The sequence below is a fragment of the Pseudonaja textilis genome, chromosome Z (genome assembly GCF_049901715.1).
Source record: "Pseudonaja textilis isolate UNSWEBS1 chromosome Z, rPseTex1.2, whole genome shotgun sequence".
Lineage (NCBI taxonomy): Eukaryota > Metazoa > Chordata > Lepidosauria > Squamata > Elapidae > Pseudonaja > Pseudonaja textilis.
In genome coordinates, this window is record NC_142008.1 from 124,461,774 (window position 1) to 124,489,273 (window position 27,500).

Sequence of the window (27,500 nt, forward strand, 5' to 3'; positions counted from 1 at the left end):
GCAGATATACATTCTCATTTTACCCAGAGAGACAGAAATATCTGCCTCCACAGCCTTCTGATGTGAGGCGAGAGCACCTCTAGGCCACCACTCCACCCATTTCCATTCTACAGTGGACCCCCAGATTTCAGTGGCAACTGAATGGAGTTTTGAGTGTTTACTGGCCGGATGCCCTTCCTGTCGCCAATGCGGAGTTTTGTTCAGCAGATATACATTCTCATTTTACCCAGAGAGACAGAAATATCTGCCTCTACCTGGGATCGAACTCACGGGGCCTCCTGATCATGAGGGCGAGAGCTGCCCCTCTAGGCCACCGCACCACTCCTCCTGCGGGGACCCGTCTTTCTTCCTACCTTGGAAATGTCCCGGAGGTTGAACAGGTAGTGGATTTTGGCCGGCGTGGGCAGGAACCGTTGGACCACGCTGTTGTAGAGCTCCACCGTGGCCTCGGTGATGACGTTGCCGATGGGCTTGACGGCCTCCTCGAAGTTCTGCAGCTTCTGGTTGATCATCGTGCCGAAGATGCGACGGATTTGGGAATCCTGTCCAAGGGGGGGGGAGAAAAATCAGGAAGCGGGAGAACCAAAGGAGAACCCCCCCGCTCCCTGTCTTCAGGTGGGTCTGAGTCAAGCCTCCAGCGGCAGGAGGGGTCTTTCTGGAAGTTCTCGGCGTGCTAGAGGCCCTTCAGGCGGTTGCAGGGCATCGATTGGTCCTGAGGTTAAATCCAGAGACCCCGTGGGGGTTTTTTTGGGGGGGGTGTCTCAGCATTTGAGGGAGGAGCCCCCTTGCAGAACCCTGGCCTAAAATGCGAGTCAAAGGCAACGTTTAAAGGAGCCTGTTGAAAACTTGGAACAAATGTTGATTCAGAAGAGAACAGATCCCAACGTTGGGCGCTTTAAGACGTCGGGACTTCAACTCCCAGAATCCCCCAGCCAGCATGTGAGACATTCATATACATGCAGCTCAGAGTTGAATACAACGATCAGATTTTTCTTCAGGTTGCCGTTAAACCTTTACACACAGACACACAGACACACACACACACAATCTGGGCCACTTTCAGAGGACTTCAGTGGTGGGATTCAATTTTTTTTTTTTACTACCGGTTCTGTAGTCATGTGACTGGGTGGGCATGGCTATGTGGTCATGTGACTGGGTGAGCATGACTATGTGGTCATGTGAGCGGTGTGTGTGTGTGTGTGTGTGTGTGTGTGTCAAAAGACACAAACTCACTTTCTGGAGCAGGGGGTTGGACTAGATGACCTCTGGGCGCCTTCCAGCCCTGGATTGCTGTGCTGTTTCGAAGCACCATCTGAATCTGCGTCCAGTGCCAGGGTTTGTGGTCCTTCCTTCCTCTCCTTTTCCACTCCCTCCCCCTCTGTCCCTTTGTTTTTCTTTTCCTTTCAATTTCTCTTTCTTTCTTCCATCCCTCCCTTTTTCTTCCTCTTTTTTTCTTTCACAGCACCCCCACCAACCCCCCCATTTTTGGCCTTGTGGGCCTCACCAGTGGGCCAAACCAGTAGAATACCGCCACTGGTGGACTTCCACTCCCAGAATTCCCCAGCTGGCTCTTTTATTTTCCGCTTTGCCGAAGCCAAGATCTATTACGCTCACTGCATACCCACCATCTATTAAGTAAGTTCCCCTACGTGGATGGCTGGCTGGGGGAATTCTGGGACTTGAAGTCCACAAAGGCATAAAATGGCCAAGGTCGGAGACCCCTGATTCAAGACTCGTGGACTTCAACTCCCAGAATTCCCCAGCCGGCTCTTTTTTTCACTTTGCTGAAGTCGAGATATATTACGCTTACTGCATACCCACCATCTATTAAGAAAGTTCCCCTACGTGGTTGTCCGGGGGAATTCTGGGAGTTGAAGTCCACAAAGTCATAAAATGGCCAAGGTCAGAGACCCCTGATTCAAGACCTGTGGACTTCAACTCCCAGAATTCCCCCAGCCGGCTCTTCCCCGCTTTTGCAAGATATATTACACTTACTTGCATACCCACCATCTATTAAGAAAGTTACCCTACGTGGCTGGCTGGCGAGGGAATTCTGGGAGTTGAAGTCCACACCTCTTAAAGAGACCAAGGTTGCGATACGCTGCCCCACCCAAGTAGCAGCCCCAAAGGATTTTAGCCAGGGGATCTCACCCCAAATTATATTCTACAACAGAGCCCATGCCCAGAACTTATTTCCTTCCGCTTCAACAGGAAGGCCCTGCTAGGTGCAAGAGACGTGAAGATGGAAGCGTGGAGTTTTCAGGAGTTCAGAAGCAGGCAGAGATACCACGGTGATCTTCCTGCATTGGGGCCCAAGGACACACCCCCTCCGTTCCACCCGTGCCTCACTAGCAGGGCCTTTCCTTATCCTTTCCCCATTGCCCCCATCCTGCCCTCCGCCGAAGAGAAGGCGGGCCGACGTTAGAATCAGATGGGTGACCGCTGTGGGAACAACGGGCCTTCTGGAAGTCTGGAAACGGGCCTGTTTCTGGCTTCCAGTGGGCCTCCGGAGTCCAGGGGAGGCTGTCTTCGCCCTCCCAGAATCCCGAGGAAAGCCTCCTGACTCTGGGGAAGGCAAACCGTGGTGCAGGAAGCCAACGGGGCCACGTCCCCCCAGCAACCGGGCAGAGAAACTGGTTGCTGAAATTTTCTGAATCCTGCCCCGCCTTACAGTAGGGAAGGTCATGTTGATGAGGTTGAAACGGCTCTGCAAACGGCTGGAGATCACCGTGCGCCCTCCTCCGGGGGGTCCCATGGCCGCCATCAGGAACATGTCCTGGAATGGGGGAGAGAGAGAGAGAGAGAGAGAGAGAGAGAGAGAGAGAGAAACCCTCCTAGATCAAAACCAGAAAAGGAAACCCCCCCCTCCGCAGCCCACCTGTGCCGCGGCATTCCCGCTCCTCTTCTCCCTCCCAACTGAAATCCAGAGACACGACGGCCTCTTTAAGACAATTGTTCCGTTCGCAAACAACACGGGGGTGTAAAGAGACACGGTCGAGTTCCGCGCGTGACCGCATTTAACGCGCCTTAAAAAAAAATAACAATGGGCCCGGCAGACAGGCGGGCATTGGGGTCTGGGGGGCGGGTTGCCGCAGTTGGGTGGGATTCAGCCGGTTCACACCGGTTCACGAGAACCGGTTGCTAACTTTCTGAGCCGTTTGGTGACCTGGTTGTTGGAAGAAACCGCGAGGGGCAGAGAACCGGTTGTTGACCCCACCACTGGTTGAAAAGCGGGGAACCAAACCCGTCCTCACCTTGATATGTTTGATGGTTTGCTTTGTCCGGTCGTACCAGAAGCCGTAGTCCAGCCAAAGCCGTAGAAGCTCCAGAGGGGGCTGAGATCCAAAGGTGTCTTTGGCGGGCATGTTGAGGTCATCCATGAAGGTGATCATGCTCTTCCCTCCCATAGGCACATAGACGCCCTTGGTGCGCTTCTCCACAGCGGCTCTCGATGATGCTCTGGACGTTGTTGGACGTGGTCTGCGGCAACGGAAAGGGAAGGGGCGGCCTTACAGAAGGGATGGGGGGGAAGACCCAAAGAACCAGGCCCAGGTTATCCTCCACTTACGGCCATAAGAAGGGCCACAAATTTCTGCAAGGGAGTTGTGATTGAAGGAAGAGCATCGGGCAGCCCTTTGCCTTGAGCAGGGGTTGGGCTGGATGACCTCTGAGGTCCTTCCCAGCTCTGTTATTCTGTCATGCTGAAAAGAAGGACTAGGGGGAGATACCATAGCAAAGTTCCAACATTGGAGGGGCAGCCCCAAAGAATCAACCTACTCTCCAAGAAAACGCAAGAGAAGACGCAACGGTTGGAAACTAATCAAGGAGAGAAGCAACCTAGAATTAAGGAGGGATTTCCTTAACAGCAAGGACAATTAACCAGTGGAACTGCTTGCCACCAGAACTTGTGGGCGCTCCATCATTGGAGGTTTCCGAGAAGAGACTGGACAGCCATCTGGGAGTTGTGTGCTGACTCTGGAGCCTCCAGAGTCTGGCAGCAGCGAGGCAGAGGAACAAGGGGAGCCTATTCCCAGTGTGCGCACGCACAGAGCTGCCAGAAGGCAAGAGCAGCTAAGACAAAGGGGCGACTTGGGAGTAAGGCTGGGAAGCGATTGCCCCTCCCCTAAGGGAGAAAGGAAGTGCAAAGGTGGGAAACCCTTTGCAGGAAGCAACGTCGTTCGCTCTGATCGTTTTGGACTCTGAAAGCTCCATGGTGAATTTGTTCTCCGTTTGGTTTTGGGAAGGCTAATTGGGACTTTAGTCGTTGGCAGCACTTCAAGTCAGGTAAAGGTGCGTTCTTATCAAACGTCTCTCGAAGAACCTTGGCAAATGTCCCTGGGACTAATTGTAACTGGTTAAGACTCATTCCAGGCTGTGAATGATGATAATTCACAGCCATTGAACTAAAATAAAAGAATTCTGGATTTTATGTGTTTGTTGGTTTCTTAGGAAGCCTTGGCCAGAACAGACGGGCTAGATGGCCTCCCAAGTCCCTTCCAACTCTGTTATTCTGACCCATTCTTTCCGTCAAGGCTACCCTCTTGCCCTTGTTTGGGTCCAAGGGCGCAGGTGGGGCCCTTACCTGGGCGGACATGTTGATCACCAAGATGGCCCACTTGAGGCTGTCCAGGGATTGAAGCACCCCCTGGGCAATGGAGGTCTTCCCCGTGCCCACCATACCCACCAACAACACCGGCTGTTGGTTGGCGATCAGGGCGTTGACGAGGTAGTTGTACCGCATGGTGTCCACGGTCGGCACGATGATCTTGTAGAAGGGGACGCTGGGGAGAGAAGCGGAGGTCTCAGCTCAGGACCCGCGCTCAGCCATCGCCCAACCCTGCGCAGATGCGCCCGCCCCGCTCCACCAGCCCGAGTCCCGGTGTGTGTATGTGTGCGGTCTTTTTCCAAGGTAGCCCTAACGGCTATGCCGAAAACCCTTGTCAAGAGGCAGAAAGACGCCTGACATAGCACACGATTCCCGCAGTTGTCATCCCCGCTGGAGGTTGTAAGCTTGGAAGGCAGCCGCTGCTATCAATGCTGTCTGTCGTTGGGGGGCGGCGGGGCAACTGGCCATCCGTGGCCACTCGGGGACTATGTCCCCCGGTAATTGCAGGCTGCTGATCAGATTAGGGGTAAGTGTGTGTGTGTGTGTTTGTGTGTGTGTAAGCTGTTGGCTTAAATCACAGAAGCTCGGCTGGAAGCCGTGAGGGACGGCGGGGGAAGACGGCAATTGTGAAGTTGTGTGAGGTTTCCTGGAGGCCGGAAATTGAGAAGGCTAAGCTGGTCACGAAGAGGGCACATATGTCATCACTGCCTCCTATGCGTAGTCCTCAACTTGCGACCCCACAATTCAGTCCGACCTTTCCATTGTTGAGCGAAACAGTTGTTACGCTGAGTTTTGACCCAGAGTGAGGCATTGGATAACGGAGTTTTGTGCCGTTTTACAACCTTTCCTGACACCATTATTAAGGGAATCATGGCAGTTGTTAAGATAAGTCATGCGGTTAAGTGAATCTGGCTGATCCCCTGTCTGGAGGTCGCAAAAGGGGATCATGTGACCCCCTAGGACGCTGTGACCATCATAAATGTGAGCCAGTTGCAAAATATCCAAATTATGATTATGTGACTATGGGGAGGCCGCAATGGTCGTAAGCGTGAAAACCAGTCTTTTTTCAGTGCCGTTGTAACTTTGAACGGTCACTAATGAACGGTCATAAGTCGAGGAGTACCTGCGCTGTCAGGACACTAGTGATGAGGGAAGGACCCCCAAAGAACATCCAAGGACCACCGTTGAGGGCAACCCTACCCAACTTTCTTTGCTATGGATCAATCCAGGGTTGTCCCTCGACCAACATTCTGTTTTCTGGACCTATTGCGGGGAGACTTATGAACCCCAAACCCATTATATCCTCTTCCTCCTCTCTATTTCCCATCCAGCAGTTTCCCCCACGGTAGGACCACCCGCTCGGATTCCCACCCATGGAAAAGCAGGTCCACCTTCTGCCCATCCAGAGTTTCTGGCTTTCAAACCACCTAGGAGAACGGATCCGAGCGGGGTTGGTGCAGTGCATTCCTTAAATGCTGCAGATAATCGCTCTGGCAGCCGAAGCTGTTGGCACGCAAGATTATTACTGGATTAGCGTGATTGATGGCTCTTGGCTATGGAGGTGTCTCATTGGAGAATATACATCCAGGGGGTGGGAGGAAGACTAAGATCAAGAGGGTCTCCAGAGCCCGGGGGAGGCAGTTTTCGCCCTCCCGGAGGCTCGGGAAAAGCCTCCGGAGCCTGTTTACCGTTTTCACCCTCCCCCCCGCCCCAATCGCGGTGCAGGAGGCCAACTGGACCACAAACATCTTAACAGGGTAAGAGAATCGTTTGCTGAAATTTTTCAAGCCCGCCCGTGGATCCGGGTCCCTGGGAGGAAGGCCGTCCTCCCCGAAGGCCATTCTTCCACGTTCTTGAGATGTTGGCACCACAGGCCGGAGGGTTACTCACTTGGGAGGGTATCTCCACATCTTGGGAAGGTTGTCCTCGAAGGCAACCCACTGCTTCCTCTTGGGGTCGACGTAATACTCGTAGACGGTGTCCTGGGGAGGAGCAAGCAAACCAGCAAGGAGTTACGTCAGGCGGATCGTCTCGCCGCCCGCTTTTCTCGACCGATCCCGGACGTCCCCTGAAAGCCAAGCGGAATCTGAGTGACCTTGTTAGGGAAGGACCCCTCGATTTCCCGCAGGAAGTTGTCGATCTTCTTCCGGCCTTCCTCGTCCACGGCGGCACAGAGTGACCAGATCATGCTGAAGACGAAATACATCTCCACCAGGATAGAGTAGTTCTCCGTGTCGGTGAGATTCAGCTGGAAGGAACCGAGACGAGACGGTCACTTAAGCCACCGAAGCCCACCAGCCATTGCCCTAGAGAGGGACGGGGGACAGAGATGGACGGACCACGCCCATGGCGTGGAAGGTCTGATGGAGCACAGGGAGTCCTCCACTTACAGCAATCCGCTTAGTGACCGTTTGAAGTTACAACGCCCCCCAAAAAGTGACTTAAGACCATTTTTCACACTTTACATTGGGAGTACCCTAGGGTCACCTGATCAAAATTCGGACGCTCGGCAACGGACTCTATTTATGACGGTCCGCAGTGTCAATCTCCTTCCTTCCTCTCTCCTTTCCCTCTCTCCATCTTCCTTCTTTCCTCCCTCCCTCCTTCCTTCCCTCCTTCCCTCCCACCCTCCCACCCTCCTTCTTTCCCACTCTCCATCCTTCCTTCCTTCCATCCTCCCTCCTTCCTTGCCACTGCTAAGTGAATCACTGTGGTTATTAAGTGAGCCCCGTGGTCATTAAGTGAATCCAGCTTCCCCATGGACTTTTGTTTTGTCAGGAAGTCCCAAAAGGGGGTCACGTGACCCCGGGACGCTGCAACCATCATAAATACGAGTCAGTTGGCCAAGGGGATGCTGCCCCAACGGTGTTAAGCGTGAAAAGTAGTCCTAAGTCACTCGTTTCAGTGCCGTCGCAATTTCTAATAGTCGCTAAACAATTTAGTGACCATAATTAGAGCGGTGCGGTGGCCTAGAGGCGGAGCTCTCGCTTCACAATCAGGAGGCCGTGAGTTCGATCCTAAGTAGAGGCAGATATTTCTCTCTCTCTCTCTGGGCACGATGAGAATACCTCTGCCGAACAAAACTCCGCACCGGCGACAGGAAGGGCGTCTGTCCAGCAAAACGCTCAGTTCCATTTAGTTGCCCAGAGACACGCACCCCGCAAAGGATTGTGGAATCATTAAAAGAAGATGATGACTAAACAAACTGTTATAAGCTGAAGATCACCTGTATTAGAAGAACCCCGGGGCAGGTGTGTGTAGGTGTGTGTGTGTGCGTGTGCGTGCGTGTGTGTGCGCGTTGCCTGCCGCTTACCCCTTCCTCAGCCAAAGACGTGAAGAGCTTGCAAAGAGCCACGATGCCATTGTATTCCGTGATGGGAACCAACTCCTGGCAATTCTCCTTTTTGAAGTTCAGGATCTGGTTGGTGAATTTGTCAAACATGCGTTGCAGGGTTTCTGTTTCCACCTGGGAAGGGAGAATCGGAATAGAGCTGGAAGGGACCTTGGAGGTCATCTAGTCTGAGCACCCTCCCCCCACCCACCACCCCCGCTCACGTAGGAAGCCCTGGCCTATACCATTCCAGGCAAATGGCAGCCCAATCTCCTCTTAGAAGCCTCCAGGAATGGAACGCCCACAACTTCTGGTGGCGAGCAGTCCCCCTGGTTAATTGTCCTCCCTGTTAGGAAGTTTCTCCTTCTCCTGGGTTAGTTTTCCATCCATTGTTTCTCCTCCTGCCTTCTGATGCGTTGGAAAATAAAGTTGACCCCCCCACCCCCACCCCTTCCTTGGGGCACCCCCTAAAATACAGGAATACGGATGTCACTCCTGGTCCTAGGTAGATAGGTAGGTAGGTAGATAGATAGGTGGATGGATGGATGCATAGATAGATGGATGGATGGATGGATGGATGGATGGATGGATGGATAGATAGATGCATAGATAGAGATAGATAGATAGATAGATAGATAGATAGATAGATAGATAGATAGATAGATGATAGATGATAGATAGATAGATAGATGATTGAAAGAAAGAAAGAAAGAAAGAAAGAAAGAAAGAAAGAAAGAAAGAAAGAAAGAAAGAAAGAAAGAAAGAAAGAAAGGATTCTTTATTGGCCAAGTGTGATTAGACACTCAAGGAATTTGTCCTGATGCGAATGCTGTCAGTGTACATAAAATAAAAGGTACATTTGTCAAAAGTCAAGAATCATAAAGTACAACGCCTAACAATAGCGATAGGGTACCATAAGCAATCAAATCATGCTAGGAAACAGTCCATAAATAATAAAAAATAAACAGCTGATAAAAATGGAACAATTAATGCAGCCTTGATTTATCCCACAGGCAGTTGACTGCAGCGAGTTGGCCTGGACTCTCGAGGGAAGCCTCCGCTTTCTCCCTGATCGTCTTATGTGATGCTACCGGATGGTCTTGAGGATGCCACCTCTTCAAGTTTCTCCTTCCACACAACGGGTGTGCCCCCAAAAGACCTTGAGGTGTTCTTTCTTCCTCTGAAATCACTCCTCTATGATTTTGGGGAGGTCCCACCCTCACAACGTATAGGACTGTGGTGGCTAACCTTTTGGGGCTCCTTCCTGTGCCAAAAATTGGGCACACGCTCGTGTGCCATCACCCAGAAGGCAATGCGCTCCCCCATGCCCCCTACACATGTGCACACAATCCCCGCCCACCCACCCCTGCCACCCCTTACCTGCACTGCACCTCACAGCTGGTTTTTGGCCGTTTTGAGGCCTTTTTCGAGCCTCTTGGAAGCTTGAGGAAGGCTTCTGCAGGCTTTGCAGGTCGAAACTAGGCCCGTTTCATCACTTCCGGTATTTCCAGAAAAACAGGAAGTGAAGAAAGCGGGCCTAGTTTTCATCCTGAAAAGCCTGCAGAAGCCTTCCTCAAGCTCGGTGGAAAAAGGCCTCGAACCGCCAAAATCAGCTGTGAGGCGTGTGCATGCTCAGTGAGGTAAGTTTGCCCGCAGCTCGTGTGATGGCACAAATGGCTCTGTGCGCCACCTATGACCCGCGTGCCATAGGTTCACCATCATGGGTATAGGACCTCCTGTCTGAGCAGGGGGGCTGGTCTAGAAGACCTTCAAGGTCCCTTCCAGCTCTATTCTGATTGCATAACCACGGATGACCCCACTGTTAGGAATAACATAGGTTACCTAACGTAGTTTGGGTAAAATAATATATATAAACTATGATTGTAAGTTTAAGTGTGTGTCACTTTAAAACTGCAAAGCATGTAATTTTGGGTGTGGTGTGAAACCACCATAAGAGGGAGCAAGAGAACCTGATTGATTGCTGGCAATTACTGGATTGCATGGTTTGTTAGCTGCGTGGTTCCCCTACTGCTGAGTTTGCTGAACGAAGAGAGGAGTTTTCGAGTTCTTCATATCTCTACTGCGAGGAGATATATCACTGGACTGATATTTGTAAGTTTACTGACCTCTCTTTTTCATCACTGGAATTTACAACTGAATAATCCCTGGATGGACTGAACTAGCGAATGATATATGGACTGTCTGACTATGCTATAACTCTTACTGGAATAAAACTATTTAACTAGCACAGTGTATCTGTTTTACTGAGTGTAAGCTACAAAAACGTTTATCTCACATATTTTGCCTGCCTGCCTGCCTGCCCTGCAGACTCTGCTAGGGTGTATCCCTAACACCCACAATGCTCAAGGCTGCCCAGCGGAGTGTGTGTTTTTTTCTTCTTTGGCAACTTGAAGACGGGAGGACTTCAACTCCCAAAATTCCTGGACAATCATGCATCCTTTTCGATACAGGTGCAAATTGTGCCCTGCTTAGTCTCTTGTAATCCCCTTCTCTGCAATCCCTCCGCTCTAGGGAGCAGGAGAAGAAAACGCAGGCACGGCCGGCTGACGAATCCTGAGAGTTGACGTTCCACCCGTTTTATAGTCGCCGAGAAACACAGGGTTAAGTCACCATCCTAAGCCCGATCCTGCCCCTCCGCTATACCTTCGGACGCTTCTCGATCCAGGATAGGACGTATGGCTTCCAACCCAGGTCGCTGTAGTCGGTGTAAACCATCCCACATCGGGAAACGGTGGCAGGAGAGGCGACCGCCAAGTTCTCCACTTCAAACAACAGCGAAACCTGGACAAGACACACACACACACACCCCGCCAATGTCTATCAGGTGCCGTGGGAGTCCACCTCGGACACCCCAAAGGGGCAAAGGGACCTTTAAGTTACCTGCTCAGGCATGGCGATCCTCTCCCCGTTGATGAGGGTAAGGACTTTGTTGTCGTCCATGACCGAGTTCATGCTCTCGATCCACAGCGTGTCTACCGGCCCGTCGAAAAGGATCCATTTTTCATCCGGTTTCTCGTCTGGGACGAAAGGAGGGACGCTCGGTCAGAGCCCACGAGGGACAGAAGAAAATGTGTCCCACCCAGCGGCGGGATCCCAATAGTCTGTTTTCCCCAAAATTGCACTCGCAGCAGCAATGAAAAACCGTCGTCTCTCAGCGTCAGTGAGCTGATCTGTTTTTTTTTTTTACCTCAGCTGAGCTGCGGCAATCCGCTCTTCCGCGCGAATCAGCTAAGCTAAAAAAACAAGTGGACACAGGACAGGATAACCTGCTTTCCAGCTCCATTCTCCTGGGCAGGGCAACCAAAGAAGACCCAGCCGATCAGCTGGGATTCGGGAGGCAGAGAATAAATGGGATTGGCAGGGCCAGCCGGCGGTGGGATTTGCCGGTTCTTCGAACCAGTCCAAATTTCCACTACTGGTTCTCTACAACGGGTCTGAACCGGCTGAATCTCCACCCCTGATCTCACCCACCCATTTTGGTCTCGTGCATCAGGAAACGGACGCTCGGGACTATAGCAAGAGAGGGAAAGGACCAGCTGGTCAGGATTGCTGGCCAGGTTTGTTTTCCCAGAACGCCAAGCTATCATTGCTAGCTAAAGAGGAGACCATTTGGGGGGGTCTCCCATTATCCCAACTGTCCCAGAGATAGTTAGAATTTCTTTAGAGTTCTTTTAAAGCCAGGGTCTTCAAACTTGGCAAATTTAAAACCGGTGGATTTCAACTCCCAGAATTCCCGAGCTGACATGACCGGAGGAGGAATTCGGGAGTTGGGAGTCCACCAGTCTTAAAGGGTCAAGTTGGAAGAGCCCTGTTCTAAAGAGCATCTTAGAGAGGTTGCCTGGTTGATCGATCAATCGATCGATTGATTGATTAAGGGATGGAAACTAACCAAGGAGAGAAGCAACCTAGAACTAAGGAGAAATTTCCTGAGAGCACGGACAATTAACCAGTGGAACTGCTTGCCACCAGATGTTGTGGGTGAAGGTTTTTAAGAAGAGATTGGACGGCCCTTTTGTCTGAAACGGTATAGGGTCTTCCTGCTTGAGAAGGGGGCTGGACTAGAAGACCTCTGAAGTCCTTTCTAGCTCTTGTTATTCTGATTGATTTATACAGTATATCACCCACTTCACTGTTGGAGCAATTCTGTGCCATTAAATAAATCTCCCCCTTCAAGAGCAGCAGCCTTAAGACCCCAGGCCTTTTAAAGCCTCTCTTTTAAAGGCCAACCTCGTGGGCAGGATGACTACGTTAAATACTGTAGAAGGAAGTATGGAAGCACGTTGTCATACGATGAAGAAGGTCGACGTTTGGATTGTCGTTTTAACAGAGAGGCTTTGTACCTAGACCGCACGCGGTTCACTTGAAGATGGAATTACGGCACGAAATGGCTTTTAAAAAAAATTGAATTTAAAAAGAAAAAAAGAAATGTGCCAGCAGCAAAGAGCGTGTGTGTGTGTGTGTGTGTGTGTGTGTGTTTGTGTACTGCTGTACCTGCGCAGGCCGTCCGCATAACGCTGGAGAGAATGCCGTCCGTCCACTCGTTGGTGCTGAGGTTGTACTCTCCGTACAGCTCGCCTAGGGACACCGCTTTGGGGTTCAGGGGATAGTCCTGGGGGGAGAGGAGGAGGAGGAGGAGGAGGAGGAGGAGGAGGAGGAGGAGGAGGAGGAAGTTGAAGTCAGAAGCACGACAAGAACCACTGGCAGCAGAGGTGGGATTCAGCCGGTTCTGACCAGTTCCGGAGAACCGGTAGCGGACATGTGGAGTAGTTTGGAGAACCGGCCAATGCCCACCTCTGACTGGGCCCGCCCCCATCGATTCCCCGCCTCCCGAGTCCCAGCTGATTGGCTGGGTCTCCTTTGGTTGCCCTGCCTAGGAGAATGGAGCTGGAATGCAGGTCCTTTCATGCCGAATAGAGCTGGAAGGGACCCCGGAGGTCTTCTAGTCCAGCCCCACCCACCCCGCTCAAGTAGGAGACCCTATCCCATTTCGCACAAGCGGCTGTCCAGTCTCTTCTTAAAGGTTAGTGAGGGAGGGAGGGAATGGGGATTTTGCAGTATATCCTTCCCCTGCCACGCCCACCGAGCCACGCCCACAGAACCGGTAGTAAAAAAAAATTGACTCCCACTCGTGAACTGGCAGGCAAAGTCAGGCCAGGCAGAGCCCCCTCCCCCTCCAGTGCAATTCATGGTCCCTCCGTTGGGCAGGCGGGGGGGACAGGCTGCCCCTTCCCCCTCTCCCCCCCCCCTCCCCTGACAATTTTTCTGTGGCTCTCGCAGCAAAGGAAAAGTTGGACCCACAGAGGCTCCTGGCCAAGTGGGGAAAAGAAAAGGGCGGAGCGGGGGAAGGGGGGGGGGGGAGGAAGGAAAAGGGGAGGGAAGGGAGAGAAAGAGGGAAGGAGGGAGGGAGGGAACAAGGGAGGGAGAGGGGAAAGAAGGGGTGGGCGGATGGATGGAAGGAAGGGGAAGAGAGGAAGGAAGAGGAGAGAGGGAGGAAGAGGGGTGGGCGGATGGATGGAAGGAAGGGGAAGAGAGGAAGGAAGAGGAGAGAGGGAGGAAGAGGGTGGGCGGATGGATGGAAGGAAGGGAAGAGAGGAAGGAAGAGGAGAGAGGGAGGAAGAGGGGTGGGCGGATGGATGGAAGGAAGGGGAAGAGAGGAAGGAAGAGGAGAGAGGGAGGAAGAGGGGTGGGCGGATGGATGGAAGGAAGGGGGAAGAGAGGAAGGAAGAGGAGAGAGGGAGGAAGAGGGGTGGGCGGATGGATGGAAGGAAGGGGGAAGAGAGGAAGGAAGAGAGAGGGAGAGAGAGATGGGTGGATGGAAGGAAGGGGGAAGAGAGGAAGGAAGAGGAGAGAGGGAGGAAGAGGGTGGGCGGATGGATGGAAGGAAGGGGAAGAGAGGAAGGAAGAGGAGAGAGGGAGAGATGGGTGGATGGAAGGAAGGGGGAAGAGAGGAAGGAAGAGGAGAGAGGGAGGAAGAGGGTGGGCGGATGGATGGAAGGAAGGGGAAGAGAGGAAGGAAGAGGAGAGAGGGAGGAAGAGGGGTGGGCGGATGGATGGAAGGAAGGGGAAGAGAGGAAGGAAGAGGAGAGAGGGAGGAAGAGGGTGGGCGGATGGATGGAAGGAAGGGGAAGAGAGGAAGGAAGAGAGAGAGAGGGAGGAAGAGGGGGGGCGGATGGATGGAAGGAAGGGGAAGAGAGGAAGGAAGAGGAGAGAGGGAGGAAGAGGGGTGGGCGGATGGATGGAAGGAAGGGGAAGAGAGGAAGGAAGAGGAGAGAGGGAGGAAGAGGGTGGGCGGATGGATGGAAGGAAGGGGAAGAGAGGAAGGAAGAGGAGAGAGGGAGGAAGAGGGGTGGGCGGATGGATGGAAGGAAGGGGGAAGAGAGGAAGGAAGAGGAGAGAGGGAGGAAGAGGGGTGGGCGGATGGATGGAAGGAAGGGGGAAGAGAGGAAGGAAGAGAGAGGGAGAGAGAGATGGGTGGATGGAAGGAAGGGGGAAGAGAGGAAGGAAGAGGAGAGAGGGAGAAAGAGAGGGAGGAGGGAGGGAGGGAGAGAGGAAAGGGATGGGTGGATGGAGGGATGGAAGGATGGAAGGCAGGATGAGAGGAAGAGAGGAAGGCAGGGAGGGAGGGAAGGAGGGAGAGAGGGAAAGGAGGAATGGAGGAATGGAGGGATGGATGGATGGATAGATGGAGGGAAGGGGAGGGGAGGGGGGCGCCGACCTCTCTGCCCCCTCCCCCAAGCCCCCTCACCCGGACCAGGTTGAAGGCGGCGTCCCCGGCCCTGTGGAGGCTGCAGAGGGTGGCCTGCAGGGCCTTCCAGGTGATGGTCTTCCCGCTGCCGGTGTTGCCCACGATCATGGAGGAGTGGCGGGAGTTCTTGGTCTCGAAGAGCTGGATGACCTTCATGATGGTGAAAGGGATCACCTGCAGCCCCATCTCCCTGAGCTCCCCATCCAGGACCTCCTTCAGCTGTGGGCGGGGAGGAGAGGGAGGGAGGGAGGGGATAGAAAGGAGGAAGGAAGGAAGGAAGGAAGGAAGGAAGGAAGGAAGGAAGGAAGGAAGGAAGGAAGGAAGGAAGGAAGGAAGGAAGGAAGGAAGGAAAAAGGAAGAAGGAAAGGAAGAGAAGGAGAAAGAAGAGAGGGACAAAGGAAGGAAGGAAAAGAAAGGAAAGGGAGGGAGGAATAGAAAGGAGAAAGGAAGGAAAAAGAAAGAGAAGGAAAAGAAGAGAAAGAAAGAAAGAAAGAAAGAAAGAAAAATAGAAGGAAATAGAAAAGAGAAAGGAAAGGAAGGGAGGCACGGGAGAGGGAGGAGATAGAAAAAGGAACAAAGGAATGAAAAAGACGGGAGGGAGGAAGGAGGAAGGAAGGAAGGAGGGACAGAGAAAGAAAGAAGAAAGGAAAAGAAAAGGAGATGGAAAAGAGAAAAAGGGAGGGAGGGAGGAGATAGAAAAGAGGAACAAAGGAATGAAGAAAAGAAAAGAAAGAAAAGGAGGGGGGAAGGAAGAAGGAAGGACAGAGAGAGAGAGAGAGAGAGAGAGAAGAACGAAAGAAAGAGGAAGGAAGGAAAGGAAAGGAAAGGAAAGGAAAGGAAAGGAAAGGAAAGAAGGAAGGAAGGAAGGAAGGAAGGAATTAATTGTGTCCCCGAGACTGGCAGCGCCAATCCCATCCCTCCAGGAGCCGTCCAGCTGCCCCTGGGGAGGCCCTGCATAACTCCCCTACCCCTTTCTGGAGCCCCCACCCCAATCCACCCCCACCCCCTCCAGAGGAGGCAGAAGGACAGGGCCGGGTCCGATGGACGGACGGACGGACAGAGGGGCAGCTGACCTTGCCATAGTCGATGACGGGGCACTCGATGCCCGGGAAGAGGTCCTGGTGATGGCGTTGAAGAGCGGGACGTCTCCGGAGGTCAGCTTGGCGATGTTCATATCCTTCATGGCCATCAGAAGGATCTGCAGCCACGGGAGGGAGGGAAAAGGGTCAAGAACCAAGAAGAAGAAGCTCCGTGGAGGTTCTCCATCCTTTCAGGGCGGGTCCCCAGCGGATTTTTCTTCTTAATTTCAAAAATCTAACTGGTTTTTCTTTTCTTTTTCTTTCTTTTTCCCGGAAAACATTTCGCTTCTCACCCAAGAAGCTTCTTCGGTTCTAAAGGAAGGTCCCCCTCCAAGAAGAGAGGAGAGGAGAAGGTGAAGGGAATGGATCGTGCGGGGGATTCTCCAGGTTCCGCCGAACAGGCATTTCTTTCTTTCTTTCTTTTTTTTTTCTCCTACCAACGGCCAGCTGTTTCTGACAATCAGCTGTTCTGTTCTGTTGACAATCAGCTGTTCCGACAATCAGCTGTTCCGACAATCAGCTGTGTCAGGGTCCCCCTTACCGTCTTTGCCCAGGGGGCTTCCCTGAGGCCCAGGAGGCCAAAAAACAGAACAGGTGGGGAGGGGGTGCTGGAAAAAGAAGCCGTGCCCACCCAGTCACATGGCCACACCCACTTAGCCACGCCCACCTAGTCACACCCGTAGAACCGGTAGTAAAAATATTTGCGTCCCAACCCTGGATGGAAGGAAAAACGGAGGGAGAAGGGGAAGAAAAGAAGGAATCCGGGAGGAAGGGAAAGAGGGAGGGGGAGGAGACAGATGGGAAGGAAGGAAGGTAGGTAGGTAGACACAAAGGAAGGAAGGAAGGAAGGAACAGAGGAAGGGAAAGAGGGAGGGAGAGAAGGAGACGGAGGCAGAAAGGAGAGATGAAAAGGAAGGTAGGTAGGAAGGAAGGAACAGAGGGAGGGAAGAAGGAAAGGGGGGAAGGAAGGAGGAGGAAGGGAGAGGAAGAAAGGAAGGAGATAGAAAAGAGGAAGGAAGGGAATGTCGTAAAATGGTCACAAAGGAAAGTCCTAAAACAGGACAAAACTCCTTTTCGCTAAGTAGCAGAAACTCATGGTTGTGGCTTGTAAGTTGAGGACTACTTGCAGCAGCCTCAGAGGCCTCCACCAGGCCCATCTGCCCTCCACCCCCGCCATCAACCCTCACCTCTTCATCCGAGAGGTCCGGCCGAACCCGGCGCTTCTTCCCGGCGTAACGGAGCAGGGAGGTGAGGGCCCGCAGGCCGAAGTCGTAGTGGTCCTGCTTGGAGAGCTGTTGTACGGCCAAGGAGTAGAGGGTGTAGACTTTCTTGGCCAAGACCTGGGGCGGGGGAAAGAGAAGGCGGAGAAGATCCCGCTAGGGCTTGAGGATGAGGCCGGGGTGGGGTTGGACTAGATGACCTCCAAGGCCTCCCTTCCAATTCTGATCATCTGTTGTCGGAGGGCCCAACGCACCCCACGCCCCAAAGTACCTTGCAGTTGTTGAAGCCTTCTCCAAAAAGGATGATCTCGGCGATGAGGGTGGAGTCTGGCACCACCATGGAGATGGGACGGAACATGGACTTCAGGTTGTCCGGCAGCTCCGTGCGCCCGGCGTAACCTGCCAAACCACCCCGGGGGGAAGAGGAGGTCAGCGGGAGAGGCAGGGGCAGCCAGAGGCTGTCAAGCTGGGCCACCTTCAGAGGGGTGGGCTTCAGCTCCCAGAATCCCCCAGCTGGCATAGGGGATAATAGATACGGTTTTGGTCGCCTTAAGATGGAAGGACTACAACTCCCATAATCCCCCAGCCTGTGAGGCGTAAATATAGCTCAGGGTTAATTAAATACAACGATCATCAGATTTTTCTTCCAATTGCTGTAAAACCTATTTTTTCAATCTTGGCCGGTTTCAGAGGGGTGGACTTCAACTCCCAGAATTCCTGAGCCAACACGAGGAACTATGACCCTTTCATGACTGGTGAACTTCAACTCCCAGAATTCCTGAGCCAACACGGGGAACTATGACCCTTTCATGACTGGTGAACTTCAACTCCCAGAATTCCTGAGCCAACACGGGGAACTATGACCCTTTCATGACTGGTGAACTTCAACTCCCAGAATTCCTGAGCCAACATGGGGGAACTATGACCCTTTCATGACCAACTCCCAGAATTCCTGAGCCAGCGCGAGTCCTAAAATGGCCATTATTCCCCATCCTGTCTCAGGAATTCTGGGAGTTGAAGTCTAAATGTGCTACAGGGGGCAAAATTCCCCACCCCTGGCCTTGGGTAGTCACTTCTGGTGATCCTGCTCCACACAGGCCCAGAGGCATCCCTCCTGCCCCCTGCCTTCCTGTTTGGGGGAATTCTGGGAGTTGAAGTCCACCCCTCTTAAATCTGCCGCCATTAAAGCCATGCCCATGTTTATTCTTGAATTTCCAGAGCTTGGAATCAAAGCCGGTCAGATCCCGCAACATCTGGAAGAGCCATGATATCTCCAAAACCATGGGGTGGGGAATATAACATTTTGCGGTCTAAATTTGCCCCCCAGCCCCACCCCAGAAGCACCCCAGTTCCTCCTCCCCACCCCACCCAGAACCTACCTGGGTTCATGGTGATAAAGATGCCACAAGACCACACCAGGTTGATCTCGTGGCCTTCGAAGGTGAAGCGGGTCATGTTGGCAGCCAGAGCAGACAAGATGGAGAGGATTTGCTGGGCCACCACTGAGAGGACCTCGATGTTGATGCGGTTGAATTCGTCAAAGCAACCCCAGGCTCCCGTCTGTGGGGGGGCAAAGCAGCGGGGTTCAGCCAGGAGATCTCCCCCCCACCCAGGTTCAACCAGGGTCTCCAGCCTTGGCCGCTTTAAGACTGGTGGACTTCAACTCCCAGAATCCCCTCAGACAGCCATCTTGACTGGGGGATGCTGGGAGTTGAAGTTCATGCAATTTAAAAAGTACATAGATTGATACAAATTGTTCTAGGACAAGGAGCTCTTCCAACCTTGGCCGCTTGTGGACTTCAACTCCCAGAATCCTCCATCCTGCCATCTTGACTAGGGGATTCTGGGAATCAAAGTCCATCCATCTTAAAAAACCACATAGATTGAAAAACTTCTAGGACAGGGGTTTCCAACCCTGGCCACTTTAAGACTTGTGAACTTCAACTCCCAGAATCCCCCAGCCAGCCATCTTGACTGGGGATTCTGGGAGTTGAAGTTCATGAAATTTAAAAGATACATAGATTGAAAATCACCGTTCTAGGAGAGGGGTTTCCAACCTTGGCCGCTTGTGGACTTCAACTCCCAGAATTCTCCAGACAGCCATCTTGAGCAGGGAATTCTGGGACTCAAAGTCCATACATCTTTTTAGGAAGTTGAATTCTGGGAGTTGAAATTCATACAATTTAAAAGATACATGGATTAAAAAACGCTGTTCTAGGACAGAGGTGGCCGCTTGTGGACTTCAACTCCCAGAATCCCCCAGTCATCCTGGGGAAAATGAGGCGATAACAAGGCTTCCAAGTTTCCCTCCTGTTTCAAGACCGAAAGGTGTCCACTAAACTCATCCAGACCCAAGTAGTCCTTGACTTACAGCCATTTGTTTAGTGACAACAGCCCTGAAAAATGTGACTTAGACCCATTTTTCAGAGTTACGACTGTCGCGGCCTCAAAATTCGGAGGCTGGGCAATTGACTCGTATTTATGACCTTCCCCTGGGGTCATATGATTCCCCTCCTGACAAGCATTGTCAACGGGGAAGCCGGATTCATTCAAGAGTTGTGTGACTTACTTAACAATAGCTGTGATTCACTTAACGACGGTGGCAAGAAAGGCTGTAAAAGGTGGCCAAATTCACTGCTCACTTACCAACCGAAATGTTAGGCTCCATTTTGTCATTAGTCAAGGACTATCTGTATTTAGATTTACTATTACTATTAAATCTGGGCAGTTTATCTGAGAACAGAATTAGCTGGCTATACACCAGTCAGGTAGTCCTCAATTTGCGACAGTTCGTTTAGTGACCGAAGTTTATAATGGCCCTGAAAAAAGCAACTTAGGGCTGTTTTTCATACTTAACGACTGTTGCAGCATCCCTGTGGTCACCTGGCCAAAATTTGGATGGTTGGCAACTTACTCGTATTTATGACAGTCGCAGCATCGGGGGGGGTATTACGCGATCCCCTTTTGTGACCTTCTGACCAGCCATGGGGAAGCCTGACTCACTTAGTGACCATGCTGCTAAACTTAACATTTGAGAAATAAAATGAATTTCCAGAACGGTGTATCCTTTCTGCGATGATTCACTTAACAACGGGACATAAGCTGGAGCAAAAGCTCGACTGAATTTATCCAATTTATCGGTTTGCCCATCTGGCCGCGGGGTAACGCCGCTTTGCCGCTGCCTCGTTCAGCGACAGAAATTCTGGCCGCCGTTAAGTCGAGGACTGACTCACCTGGGCGAGTCCGGAGTACATGCGCCCCATGGACTTGTAGTCAAGGCCCTCTGAGCAGTTCACCACGATCACGTACATGCCGAGCGCTTTGCCCAGATCCTTGACGGTCTCTGTCTTGCCGGTGCCTGCAGGGCCCTTTGGGGACCCTCCTCGGTGCAGGTGGAGGGCCGTGGTCAGCGTCATGTAGCACCTGAGGGGGCGGGCAAAACCACAATGACCCAGGGGCCTTGGCTTTCACCGCAGGCGGACAACCGTTCATTTAGTGACCATAATTAAAGGGGTGTGGTGGCCTAGAGGGGGAGGTCGCCCTTCACAATCAGGAGGCTGTGAGTTCGATCCTAGGTAGAGGCAGATATTTCTTCGCCTGAGCACAATGAGAACACATCTGCTGAGTATAACTCCGCACTGGTGACAGGAAGGGCATCCGGCCAGTAAACATTCAGCTCCATTCCGTTGCCATTGAAATTTGGGGTCCATTGTGGAACGGAAATGAGTGCTGGGGTAGCCTAGAGGTGGAGCCCTCGCCTCACGATCCGGAGGCTGTGAGTTCGATTCTAGATAAAGGCAGATATTTCTCTCTCTGGGCACAATGAGGATGAATATATCTGCAGAATATAACTCTGCACTGGTGACAGGAAGGGCATCCGGCCAGTAAACATTCAGCTCCATTCAGTTGCCCAAACTTCACCCTGCAAGGGATTATGGGGTTGGTAAAATGATGATTTAGTGACCATAATTGCAACAGTACCGGAAAAAGCGACTCACGGCCGTTTTTCACACTTGCAACTGTTGTGGTATCCCCACGTAATCAGAATTCAGAGGTTCGGCCCTCCCAACTCATATTTATGACAGTCACAGCATCATGGGGTCAGGTGATCTGCTTTTAGGACCTTCTGACAAGTCCGTGGGGGGGGGGAGCCGGATTCATTTAATGACCATGTGACTCACTTAAGGACTGCAGGGATTCACTAAGCAACCGTGACGAGGAAAGTCAGGGAACGGGGCAAAACTTAACAAGCGCCCTGCTTAGTGACAGAAGCGTTGGGCTTATTGGTGGTCGTAAGTTGAGGTGTACCTGTACTCTGCCCAGCACAAAGTTGCAAACTCTTCCCTCCAAGGGTCAATCGAGGCAGGCTCTGCCAATCCCGCGCTCACCTCCTCCCCCCCAACTTAAGCCCATCCCCTCTACCTCCCCCCTCCCATCGGCACCTGTCAGTCAAAGGGGTGATAACCAGCCGGCCGGAGTTCCCCAGGTACTCGTAGCCGTAAGCGAACTGAGTGTTGGTCTGCCGGATCACGCAATCGTCCAAATCCTGCAAAGAAAGGACGTTTCATGACCCAACTGGGGAACCTCATCAGTGCTGCAAGAGAATGGAGTTTGCAGGGAGGAGGAAGAGGAGGAGGAGGAGGAGGAAGAGATGGGGGGCAAAAGGAAAAGGATTGTGGGGTCCTTGGTGCTCCCTGAGGTGGGTGGTTTTCGTCCAGATGTCTCGTAACCCAACTAGGTAATGATATCAGTTCTAGTGCATTGATGCAATGTGGCAGAGGGCCCATGGTGTGTGTGTGTGTGTGTGTGTGTGTGTGTGTGTGTGTGATGAGCCTGCTGCCCGCTGAGCAGCATCCACCTGTGGTCCATCCGTGCGTTTCTACACGTGTCCAGCAGGGGGCAACGGCACCCCAGGCTGGAGCCAATGAGCCCGGAAGTCCACCGTGCGGCGCCCGTTCTCTCCAGCGGAGGGCAGCAGAGGGGATCTCGCTGCCGCCACAGGTAGCCCGTGGATTACCCGTGCTCCCCCCACGCTTCCCCCCGTTAACTCCTCACCTTCTCCCAGTAGAGGCGAAGCTGACTCAGCCACTCGAAGGAGGTGACGTCCAGCAAGCTGCTCTTGTACAGCTTCTCGATGACGTCGCGGGCGTGGACTTCCACCGTCACCAGCGCCACAATCTTCAGGCGCATGATTTTGGTCAGGCTGCCCCGGATGGCCTCCGAGTACTTGTTGAGCATGGACACCTGATCCCCACCCACAACACACACACACACACACACACACACACAAAGAGAAAGCTGTTTGTCCTGAGGGCGGTGTGGAGAGCCCCCAAGTCCAGCTGCAGTCTACCTTAGCAATTGTCTCAGATGCTTAAACAGGGGGAGGCTGGACTAGAAGAGGGAAACTGGCTTGGGGGGGACGGGGGGACGATACTGTATCCCACCCTTCGCTTGCGGGAACGAAATGATAGATCCTGGGGAAGACTATAGTTCCGGTAGCAGAAATGGGGAGTCCTCAATTTACGACCGCCCGGCGTTTCCGTTGCTAAATGAGACAGTGATGTTTTGCCCCGTTTTGCCACTTTTCTTGCCCCCCCGTTGTTAAGCGAATCTGGCCTCCCCATTGACTTTTGCTTGTCGCAAGGTTTGGCAGCTGACTCAGAGTTATGACAGTCGTGATGTCCCAGGTTCACGTGATCCCCCCTTCTGGCAAGCAAACGTCAAGGAGAAACCCAGATTCACTTAGTAACTGGGTCACCGCTGTGATTTGCTTAACGACGGTAGCCAGACAGGTTGTAAAATGGGGAAAGGTTTGTTTATTTGTTGCAGAGCGGAGTTCGGGCAACAGAATGGAGCTGTGAGTTTTACTGGCCAGATGCCCTTCTTGTTGCCAGTGCAGAGTTACATTCGGCAGATATTACCCTCAGAGTGCCGAGGGAGGAAAATATCTGCCTCTACCTAGGATCGAATTCACAGCCTCCTGATTGTGAGGCGAGAGCTTTGTCTCTAGGCCACCGCGCTACTCTTTGAGCGGTCACTAAGGGAACCATTGTAAGTCGAGGACTGCCTGGGCGGGCTCTGTGCTCAGGGTGCGGGGTGTGGGGTGTGTGTGCGTGCAGGACGGCGACAAGTCCCGGGGGGAACCTCACCTGCTTCTTCTTCATCGCTTTGAGGTACTTCTTGTCGCCGCGTTCCTTGCAGGTGGCCAAGCACTTGCTCACGTCGGTCGTCCACTGGATCTGGCTCGCGGTGATCACCATCTGGCGGAGATCGCCATGGAGAGGGAGGGGGAGGAGGATCGGCTCACGGAGACCCATTTGGGGAGGGGGGAGACCCATCTCCCTGTTCCTCAGCTTGATCTGGGGCGCCGAGGGAGCAATCCCCCCCGCCTGGTTCTCTGGCTGGTTGCCGGGTGGGCGGGGCCACGGTGGGCGTGGCCTACCAGAACGGCCATTTTGTCACCTTCCCCAGAGTCCGGAGGCTTCCCTCAGGCCTCCGGGAGGGCAAAAACGGCCTCCTTGGGCTCCGGAGGCCCTTCAGAAGCCGGAAATAGGCCTCTTCCCGGACTTCCGGTTCAGCCCATTTTTTTCGTCCTCTCAGAACCGCTGCGCAGACCTTGCCACTTATCCGCATCCAAAATGGGCCACGCGGAGACTCCTGGGAGGAGGGGTAGCTGGTGCCAGCCGGTCAGTTCAACTACCGGTTTCGGTGAACCGGTGCAAATTTAACCACTGGTTCACCCAAACCGGGCTGAATCCCACCCCTGAATTCTGGATGACTCAAGGGTGGGAACACCAACGTTTTAAGAAGGACCCATGGGGAACATCGGTCAAAGTGGGGCTCATGGGGGGGACTCCGGTTACAGCTATGGGGGGGTGGGGGAGTCCACCCCCTAAAGATCCCTCTCCCTCCATTCGTCGCCTCTTTTCACCGCGGGCCAAAGACGCCCATCCTCTGGGTTGAGGACGGGGACATAAACATCGGGGTTAGCGGCACCACGGAAGGGAGACCAGCATGTCCCACCAAAATATATATATATATATATATATATATATATATATGGGGTGCCCGTCTATATATCAGGGCTCGCCACATCCGCCCGGCCACCTGCCAGGACCCCACCCCAGGGAGCCCCCATCCCGGCTTTGCACTCTCACCTGTCCGGGCCACTCCTTCACCCATTTGTCTCTCTTGGTCAGCATCTTCTTCAAGGCCAGGCGGCAGTTCCGTAGCACTTCCCTCAACGTCCAGCGCATGGCCCTCTCCACGTCGCACAGCCACTCCTGGGACACGTGGATTCTCGGTCACAATGGTGGGGGGGATGGAGTCTGCCAGGATCCCCATCCACCCTGGTGGGACAGTCCGGCGGAGGAGCAGGGAACGCGCGTGGACTGGCGGCACCCTTGTCCACGCTCAACAGGGCCGGGCATGGTCTGGCCAAGCCTAAGACTTGGGAATGGTGGGCAGGAGATCGGGGAGGGGATCCCAAGAGACCGTCCCGAGCGCCAAGCGAGCTCTCATCCAGAAAGGAGAGCAGAGAGAAAACGTCAAAATGTCTACGTGGTGTTTCACCTTCAACACCTTCACGGTTATCAAACGACTAGCTCTAATACCCGTGTGCTTCGCTGTGAAACTCTGTGGTGGGGCTTAGTTTTGGGGGAGGAAAATAAGGTGGGGAGGGGAATTTCTGCCTCTGCCTACCAGTATTCATCTGGCTAGCCACCAGTCAGGGTGTGAGAGAGTGGAGGGCTGTTTGGAAAGTGAAACAGTATTTGCTGTGTGGGCAAGAAGGAGACAGCAAGGAGCCTGGGCGTGGCTTAGCTCAACTGTTCTGTACTGAAGCTGCTTGGTGCTTTGAAACTGAAACTGAGACTGAGACTGAAACTGAGACTGAAACTCCTCTCCTCTGCTTCTGTTTTGCCTTGGAAGAGATTTCTTTTCAGGTGGGGAAGGGGAATAGAACTCCTTCGCATCAGAGAATAATAATAATAATAATAATAATAATAATAATAATAATAATAATAATAATAATAATAATAATATAGGAAATACTCTCAATGCTCTGAGGGTCATTTGGAAGAATCCTTTCTTAGGGAGCCCCTAGAAGCCGAGAGGAACCTACGGGCCCAATTTTAAGTTTGTAGACTTCACGGTCCTGGAGATTTTTGTGAGGATGCGTGAAGGGGCCTTTCGCTTTTATACCTGTAGGTTCCAGGGGAAGGCAGGGAGAAACTGCTCACCTCCACGGGTCCTTCCAGGAGTACGGAATGGGTGTAGTCCACATACTCCCCGTCCAGAGAGTACATGCCGAGGGCTTCTGACCGCTGGGTGGCCCCAATCTGAGCAGAGAAAGGGGAAGGAAGCATCTCCACCGGTGTCCCATCCCCTCCTGGCCCGAAGGAGGCCTTCTCGGACTACCAATCGGCCACGGCGTGGCGTGGGAAGGAAGAGGAGGAGCCCTTATCGGCACCACCAAAACTGGAGTTGGAAGGTACCTTGGAGGTCTTCTAGTCCAGCCCCCCGCTCGAGCAGGAGACCCCAGGCCATTTGAGTCAGGATAGAGCTGGAAAAAGGTTGGCTGCTCTCGCTGTGAAGGCGTTTCCCTTTAGTTCTAGGTTGTTCTAGACCCCAGAAGTTCTAGCCCATGGAGAAGCCACAGCCTCCCGCGCGCATCACTTACCTTCTGGATCTTCAGGCACTTAATGTTGTCAAAGCACTTCTTGAGGTGGGGCTGGACGGCATCCGGGTTACGGGACTGGCCCAAGATCTCCAAGAGGTCATCGTTGGAGAGGAAGTAGAAACGGGGAAAGATATGGCGCTTGGTCTCCAAGTACATGTCCAGGGACTTCTGGATATCTTCTAAAGCGCTGTTCATTTCTACCAGCTTGTCCAGGAGTCCTGCGAGGGAGGAGCACAGAAGAGTCCAAAATGGCCTTCCCGGTCCTGTCCAAGAAACCTGTTCACCCCAGAGGCCTCAGAATCCTGAAGGCCTCCTACGATCTTCCGATCTCCAGAGCTTGAGGGTGGAGACTAGAAAAGTTGAGCACAAAGCGGACAGCGTGGTGGCCCGCCAGCGGCCGGTGGAGCTGGCGGCACAGTCGGACAGTGAGGAGGCTGCTGGGGAGGAACATGAGGCCAGTCCTGGAATCTGGGGAAGTTCTCGGACGAGGGCTCTGCGTCGGAGGCAGAGACGGGGCCAGGGCTGTCCGATATTTCCCAGCTGCCTATGGAGTCGGAGATCAGTGGGGAAGAAGAACGGCTGGAGCCTGTTCCCAGTGTGCGCATGCACAGAGCTGCCAGGAGACGGGAACAGCGAAAGAACAAGGGTCAACTCAGAAGTAAAGGCAGAGGTGGACAATGAATGGATCCTCCCAGAGGGAATAAAGAGGAGCGAAAGGGAAGGGGGCTTTTGCAGGAGACAATTAGTTCAATTCATTAGGGTGAAGATCCGTTCCTGTATTGATGCCAAGTACTGTCTGTTACAGAGTGGCGTTTGGAAGCCATTGGGCTGGCAACGCTCCGAGCCTGATAAAGGTCTGTAACTGTGAAGTATCATGCAAGACCGTTTGCCGGGACTTTGCTGGGGAGGAATTCCCTTGAACCTAAATAAAAGGGGTTTTATCGAGGAGTCGTCTTCGTGACCTTGGGGTGGTGGGGGGGAGAAAGCCTGGATCAGAACAGACAGAACTTCTCCCTCCGGGCCACGGACCCTCCCTCCACCCTGAGAGAAAGGAGGAAACAGGACACCTGGGTAGTGAGTAGCCCTCAGGGCGTTGTTGTCCTTCACAAAGCGATCCATGATGATCTTCCAGCTGCTGTTGATGTTGTCGAAGGAGGACGATTCCCCGGGCAGCTGCTTCCGGATATCTTCTCCCAAGAAGATGTTCTGGAGAACGGAGGAGAGATCGAGACACACCTCAGGGGTTCGCGGAAAGGGTCACCAGGTAGGTCTTGCTCGTGGCCGCCGCCACAGGGGTCTTCAGGGGCCCCAACCAAAGGAGACGATGGCGGGAACGGCCCATGCCTCCAAGGACGGGGGAGAAACCTCACCTCCAGATACATCCACTGCCTCTGGACGGTCAGCAACATCTCGATCACCTCCAGGATGAGCGAGAGGCAGCGTTCCCACCGGTCCACGTCCTTCTCGAAGGGCTTGACGAAACGCGACGCTTTCATGGTGGACAAGGCCACCTGGTTGTCATCCAGAGCCTGGAAGACATCCTCAGTTCCTCTGCAGAAAGAGAGTGCAGGACCTCAAGCGAAGGCCTACTACCAGTAGCTTCTGAGTCAGGTAGTTCCGGAGCCCACACAATTCGGTCAGCGAAAGACATACAACACCACGAGCTCGATCCCCGGGCTTCGCTACGAAACTACGTGGCGGGGCTTAGTTTTTTGGGGAGGGAAATAAGGGGGTGAAAATTTTTGCCTCTGCCTACCAAGCATCCATCGGTATTCATCTGGCTAGCGTCCTGTCAGTGGGTGAAAGAGTTGAGGGCTG

General features: G+C 53.1%; 1 protein-coding gene across 1 annotated transcript in view; it reads right to left on the reverse strand.

Moving 5' to 3' along the window:
• DNAH2 (dynein axonemal heavy chain 2) overlaps positions 1-27,500 on the reverse strand; it is a 123,277-nt gene that overhangs the window by 38,023 nt on the left and 57,754 nt on the right. Inside the window, 26 exon segments of the mRNA XM_087917291.1 lie at positions 354-542; positions 2,672-2,776; positions 3,255-3,440; positions 3,442-3,480; positions 4,583-4,781; positions 6,497-6,588; positions 6,702-6,854; positions 7,920-8,072; positions 10,602-10,739; positions 10,839-10,975; positions 12,450-12,567; positions 14,704-14,922; positions 15,777-15,826; positions 15,829-15,901; positions 16,970-17,122; positions 17,274-17,401; positions 18,382-18,562; positions 20,236-20,425; positions 21,445-21,548; positions 22,058-22,246; positions 23,152-23,262; positions 24,160-24,285; positions 25,243-25,341; positions 25,683-25,900; positions 26,750-26,888; positions 27,053-27,233. Of these exon segments, the coding sequence (XP_087773417.1) occupies positions 354-542; positions 2,672-2,776; positions 3,255-3,440; positions 3,442-3,480; positions 4,583-4,781; positions 6,497-6,588; positions 6,702-6,854; positions 7,920-8,072; positions 10,602-10,739; positions 10,839-10,975; positions 12,450-12,567; positions 14,704-14,922; positions 15,777-15,826; positions 15,829-15,901; positions 16,970-17,122; positions 17,274-17,401; positions 18,382-18,562; positions 20,236-20,425; positions 21,445-21,548; positions 22,058-22,246; positions 23,152-23,262; positions 24,160-24,285; positions 25,243-25,341; positions 25,683-25,900; positions 26,750-26,888; positions 27,053-27,233 (3,670 nt within the window).